The 6,150-nt window shown below is 57.5% G+C and overlaps 2 protein-coding genes across 2 annotated transcripts; both read left to right on the top strand.

Moving 5' to 3' along the window:
- The first annotated feature begins 1,022 nt into the window (after positions 1-1,022).
- On the top strand, positions 1,023-1,850 carry LOC114083191 (histone H2A-Bbd type 2/3-like). Its single transcript, XM_071606643.1, has 2 exons — positions 1,023-1,189; positions 1,505-1,850. Exons 1-2 carry the CDS (start codon positions 1,023-1,025, stop codon positions 1,800-1,802), a joined length of 465 nt encoding a protein of 154 aa, XP_071462744.1. The 3' UTR covers positions 1,803-1,850.
- Positions 1,851-3,258: 1,408 nt separating this feature from the next.
- LOC114083190 (40-kDa huntingtin-associated protein) lies at positions 3,259-4,773 on the top strand. The gene has a single exon (XM_027924372.2). The coding sequence runs from the start codon at positions 3,278-3,280 to the stop codon at positions 4,427-4,429; it is 1,152 nt and encodes a 383-aa protein (XP_027780173.2). The 5' UTR covers positions 3,259-3,277; the 3' UTR covers positions 4,430-4,773.
- The last annotated feature ends 1,377 nt before the right edge of the window (positions 4,774-6,150 follow it).

Consider the following 6,150-nt stretch of genomic DNA (forward strand, 5'->3'; position numbering starts at 1 on the left):
AAGGGCCAAGAAGCTCAGGGAAAAATGCGCAACATCATTAGCCATTTGGGAAATGCAAACCAAAAGGACCATGAAGAAGCACTTCACACCCGCTTGGATGGTTATTATACAGAAAACAAAGCAAAGAGAAAACAGCAAGTTTATTTGAGGATGTTCAGAAACTAGGATGCTGACACACTGATGTTGGGAATGCTGCTGTGGAAATCAGTTTGGCAGTTAGTCAATAAGTTCAGCATTGAATTACCATATGGCCCAGGAATCCCACTCCTAGATACAGACACCAAAGAATTCTAAACAGGTGTTCAAACAAAAACCCGAACAGGAATGCTCACGGAAGTACTATTCACAATCGCCAAAAGGAGTACGTCATCACCTGTCCACCAACTGATGAGTGGATACACAAAATGTGGTGTATGCATACAATGGCGTATTATTCAGGTGTGAAAAGGTACGAAGTGCTGATTCGTGCTGCAACGTGGATGAACCCTCATGCTAAGCGAATGTAGTCGGACACGAAAGGCCACACATTTAACTCTGATTGCACGTATAGTTTCCGTCCAGCATAGGCAATTCTCTATGGTAAGAAAGCACGTCAGTGGCTGCCAGGGGCCCTCAGGAGCAATGTGTGTGTGCGTGCACGCGCGCGCGCAGATGCGCACACACAAGGGGGGGGGGGACAGCTTAAGGGGTACCGGGTGTTTCTGGGGGGCGGTGTAAGTTTCTTGGAAGTAGATGGTCCTGGCGGTGGTACAGCACTGTGATGGGACATACTTGACGCCTCTGACACGCACCCCCCAGTCCTCCTCTTCTTCCCTAGACTGCTCCCCTCCAGCAGAAAGTGAGAGCTCCTGTGCCAAGATGGGAGGGCCCTGGCCAGTGAGGAGGCTAGGAGGCTGGGAGGCCTGGAGGCCATCTGGCCGCCCCGTCTCGGCCCAGGCCCAGGCCCAGGCCCAGGCCCAGGCCCACACACTGCGAACCAGCCGGGGAGTGCCGACATCATCAGAGCGCGTCATCGCCGACCAATGAGGGGGCAGCCGGGGGTCGCTAGGATACGGGGCCCTGGAGCACTGGACCCAGACTACCTGCCGCACCCACCGAGCACCCACCGTTGGCGTCTAAACCGGCATCACATCGGGCCAGGCAAAGCCCAGTCCAGCCGAGCTGAGCAGAGGGAGCCCAGTCCAGCCGAGTCAAGCTGAGCAGAGCAGAGCAGAGCAGAGCAGAGCTAAGCAGAGGGAGCCCAGTCCACCTGAGCTGAGCCCAGCATGCCAAGGCAGAGGAGCCGTCGAGGAGGAGGAGGAGGAGGAGGAGGAGGAGGAGGAGGAGGAGGAGGAGGAAGAGGAGGAGGAGGAGGAGGAGCAGCAGCAACAGCAACAGGAGGAGGAGGAGGAGGAAGAGGAGGAGGAGGAGCAGCAGCAACAGCAGCAGGAGGAGGAGCAGGAGCAGCAGCAGCAGCAACAGGAGGAGGAGGAGGGTCATCGTCGGGGTTGTCCCGTCCCCAGAGGCAGGCCCGCTCCCGCACCGCCCGAGCTGAGCTGACCTTCTCCGTGAGCCAGGTGGAGCGCCGTCTGCGGGAGGGCCGCTATGCCCAGCGCCTGAGTTGGTCTGCGTCCGTGTTCCTGGCCGCCACCCTCGAGTGCCTGACAGCCAAGGTGCTGGAGCTGGCGGGCAACGAGGCCCGCCACAGCGCCAGGAGGCGCATCACCCCAGAGCTCCTGGACATGGCCGTCCACAACAATGCGCTGCTCAGCGGTCTCTTCGGGACTACCACCATCTCCCAGGTCGCCCAGCCCCGGCGCTAGCTGCTGCTGCTGGCTCGGGGGCCCTCGCCCAAGCACCGGCCCACCTGTCCACCAGGCCCCAGGCCCCCTGGCTCTCGGCCAGCCTCGCCCGGCCTGGCTTGTGCCTTCAGCCAGCCCTTTCATTAAAGCGTTTCAAGAAACCCTCCGCCTGCCTCAGTCACTTTGTGTTGAGGGGGGGTGGGGGCTCTCCAGGCCTCTGGAGTTGGGGGGACAGCCAGGCCAGGCGCTGGGAGTGCTGCGGGGTGGGCTTCAGGCCTGCGGCGTTAGGTACCTGGGACGGCAGGAGGAGTAAAGGGAGGAAGAGGAGAGAGAGAGAGAGAGAGAGAGAGAGGAGGAGGAGGAGGAGGAGGAGGAGGAGGAGGAGGCCTTCTTCCTGGGGGTGGGAGGGGCAGCGCAGGGGGTGACCCTGGGTGGCAAGGGCAGGCCAGCGTGGGCATTGTGGGGTGGGCGTCGAGGTACAGAAGACGCCTCCCCATGGCCCTGAATGACTCAGGGCCTGCCTGCTTGCTTGCGTGCCTGCCCGCCCACCCACCCAAGTCGCCAGAAAGGGGGTGGCCACGACACTAGGGCCGTGGGTCGTGACACGACCCATGTCTGAAGGCGACCGGCCGCGGTGGGGTGGACAGGTGGCCAGAGTGGCGGGGCTGGGCGCCCACGGGGCAAGGAGCTTCGACGGCAAGATGGAGACGTGAGGGGGGAAGGGTCCAGGGAGGAAAAAAAAAACAAACAGGGAACTCGGGTCAAGCAGGGTCATGGATTGAGCTTTCGTCACGTTCAGATGGAGAAGCTGCTAGGCGCCCTTAGCAACCGAGGGCCACTAGCTGCAACCTAGCAACAGCTGGCGCCTGCAGAGGCCCCGCAAGCCCAGGACCCCGCCTCGGTGCAGAGGCCCTCGTCTGGACCGCCCCGTAATCCGTCATTGGTGTAAGTACCTCGCGGGCAGCCGGCCGGCCCCGCCCCGCCCCGCAGCCACCATTTGCATATGCCCCGGGCCGGGGACTCTGCATTTGCCTGGGGGGGGGGGGCTACGGGAGGCCAGGCCCCGCCCCCTCGCCCTCGATTTGCAGGAGCAGCTCCCCGGATGGCCAGGCCACGCCTGCCCGGGACCCTCGATTTGCGTAGGAACCCGGTGCCAGGCCAAGCCCCGCCTCCTGACCCGCGCTTCGCAAAGGCAGCTGGCTTCACGCTTCACGCCTCTCCGGTCGCGTCGGTTACTGAAACCAGCCCCGGACCCGCCCGCGTCCCTGATTGGCATACGCGCCTCCCAGCCAGGCCCTGCCTCTCACCTTTGCACATCACCAGGGCGACGGGGGACTGCGGGGGCGCCGCAGCCAGACGTGTGCTTCGAGGCGCGCGGTCGCGGTAGGCCGCTGCAGGCCGCTGCAGCGTGACGCACGGCACGTCGCGGCCCGCCGGCGGCGTGGCCGGGACCTTTGCCCACGTAGGCGTGTCCGGAAGTTCCCGGACCTGGCAACATGGCGGCTTCCACGTCCGGCCTCGGCGGTGGCGTCGTCCCTGGTCCCGAAGCCGGGGACTTCCTGGCCCGGTACCGCCTGGTGTCGAACAAGCTGAAGAAGCGGTTCCTGCGGAAGCCGAACGTTGCGGAAGCCGGGGAGCAGTTCGGTCAGTTGGGCCGCGAACTGCGCGCCCAGGAGTGCTTGCCTTACGCAGCCTGGTGCCAGCTGGCAGTGGCGCGGTGCCAGCAGGCGCTCTTCCACGGGCCTGGGGAGGCGCTGGCCCTCACGGAGGCCGCGCGCCTCTTTCTGCGGCAGGAGTGCGACGCTCGTCAGCGCCTGGTGTGCCCCGCCGCCTATGGCGAGCCGCTGCAGGCGGCTGCCAGCGCCTTGGGCGCCGCTGTGCGCCTGCACCTGGAGCTGGGGCAGCCGGCCGCCGCCGCCGCCCTGTGTCTGGAGCTGGCCGCCGCCTTGCGCGACTTGGGCCAGCCGGCCGCCGCCGCCGGCCACTTCCAGCGCGCCGCCCAGCTGCAGCTGCCCCTTCTGCCCCTGGCCGCTCTGCAGGCGCTGGGCGACGCCGCCTCCTGCCAGCTTCTGGCGCGCGACTACAATGGCGCCCTGGCGGTCTTCACGCGCATGCAGCTCCTAGCGCAGGAGCATGGCAGCCATCCCGTGCAGCAGCTCCCGCCTCCACCACCGCAGACCCTGCTGGCCCCGGCGCAGTCTCAGCCCCAGCCGCCGGGGCCCCAACCCGGACCTGGCGCGACCCCCTTGGTGCCCGCCGCACCGCTCCCCGCAAACCCTGGCTCTGCCTTGCCCTCTCCTGTCGCCCTGGGCGCCTTCTCGGAGGTGCTGGTGCGCTGCGAGGTGTCCCGTGTGCTGCTGCTGCTGCTCCTACAGCCACCTCCGGCCAAGCTTCTGCCCGAGCACGCCCAGACTCTGGAGAAGTACTCCTGGGAAGCTTTTGACAGCCACGGACAGGAGAGCAGCGGCCAGCTTCCTGAGGAGCTCTTTCTGCTGCTGCAGTCCTTGGTCATGGCTACCCACGAAAAGGACATAGAAGCCGTCAAGTCACTGCAGGTGGAGATGTGGCCTCTGTTGACTGCTGAGCAGAACCACCTCCTTCACCTCGTTCTGCAAGAAACCATCTTCCCCTCAGGACAGGGGGTCTAATAATCACTTTAACCAAAGACCTTTTTGCCTGGTAGTCGACCTCATTCATCCACCTTTGCATTTAGGGGGAAATAAAAGGCTTTGATCCAGGTTCTGCATCTCCTGTTACTCATATTGCCACCATGGTGTGTGTCTTTCTTTGCCTAGGTTATTTCACTTAACGTAATGTCCCCAAGATTCACCCATATTGCCACAAATGACAGTTTCATTTTTTAAAGGATGGACGGTATTTCATTGTGTATATATACTGCAATTTGTTTATCCAATCATCAGTTGATGCATAGTTAGTTGATTCAATTTCATGGCAATTGTAAATAATGCTTCAATAAACTTGGTAAGACAGATGCCTGTTTCTCATAGTGATTTTCTTTTCACAGTAGTGGTTTATTTCATCAATAATCATTTACGAAAGAAATGAAATATTTGTGTTTCCAGCACTATGGGAATATCACAATTTGGAGATAAACCTGCTCTACACCTAAAACAGTAGCCCTGGTGCTTTTTATGTAAAGTATCAGGTAAAGAGGTGAAGGAGAAAACGGTTGCGATAATCTCTCCCTGTGTATCTGGGCATGAGACCTATGTTCGTAATCAAATTCTTGGTGATCCTGTTGAGTTGCTACAAGTTTCCATTCTCCAGAACTGTTGGACAAGAGAGTACTCAGAGTTTTAATAATGGATCTTCTAGTTTCCAAGGAGTTGTCCTGCTTGCTCCCTTTGTAAATAGTAATCAAATTTCCCCTTGGTAATTATGATCTTCCTGACCAGCACCAGGAGCCCCTTTCTATCTGGGTTCAGTGGCATAAGTCTGATTCACCAGAACTATGATTGCATTCTCTGGAGAAGCATTCTCTGGGGACTAGAACCACTAAACCTATTAAACCCAAAATACAGGAAGCAAGTAGCAAAAAATGCTTCCAATTTATTAGATGAAATGGTGAGAAGGGCCAGTCATTTGTTTTGGTTCTTGGAATCATGCATCCTTGCTGTAGGGAGATAGTGTAACATTAGCCACTAGTTTAAATTATATCCTGTATCACAGCATATCTACCCATCTTTTCTCCAAGTTGTTATCCTAATCAAGCCTTCGACAAGTCACTCCACCATTCTGTAAAGCCAGCTGCTAATTATTGATGGGGAATATGGTGCAATTAGTAAATTCCTTGCTGTCTTAGGCTGAGACAGGAGAATTGTGAGTTGACTTTTATCAGGTATTGTGTCAGTAATAAAAAGCCAATTAACATGCATGTTCAGAAGCAATATCATGTGCCATTGTGATGGATAAAGTATCCTGTTGCAAATAATGGTGCTGGCCGGGTGTAGTAGTGCACGCCTGTCATCCCAGTGGCTTGGGAGGCTGAGACAGGAGAATTGTGAGTTCAAAGCCAGCCTCAGCAACTTCAAGGCCCTAAGCAACTCAGTGAGACCCTGTCTCCTGGGGATGTGGCTCAGTGGTTGAGTGCCCCTGAGTTCAATCCCCAGTACAGGAAAAAAAAAAAAAAAAAAAAAAAAACAACCAAATAATGGTGCTGAAAGAACAGATACTTCTCAAAACAAGAAATACAATTAAGCAACAAATACATGAAAAAATGTTCAATATCTGGGAAATGCAAAACAAAACTACACTGAAAATTCATCTCACTCCAGTCAGAATGGAAATTATCAGGAATACAAATAATAAAAATAATAATAAATGATGGTGAGATTGTGGGGGAAAAGGT

Source organism: Marmota flaviventris, chromosome X (assembly GCF_047511675.1).
Source record: "Marmota flaviventris isolate mMarFla1 chromosome X, mMarFla1.hap1, whole genome shotgun sequence".
NCBI classification, from domain to species: Eukaryota; Metazoa; Chordata; class Mammalia; order Rodentia; family Sciuridae; genus Marmota; species Marmota flaviventris.

Excerpts from the sequence above, each read along its gene's own strand:
- LOC114083191 (XM_071606643.1), top strand. The coding sequence starts at position 1,023 with ATGAGGGGGCAGCCGGGGGTCGCTAGGATACGGGGCCCTGGAGCACTG. Across the intron at positions 1,190-1,504 it reads AGGGAGCCCAGTCCAGCCGA|GCAGGCCCGCTCCCGCACCG; the intron begins GTCAAGCTGAGC and ends CCGTCCCCAGAG.
- LOC114083190 (XM_027924372.2), top strand. The coding sequence starts at position 3,278 with ATGGCGGCTTCCACGTCCGGCCTCGGCGGTGGCGTCGTCCCTGGTCCC.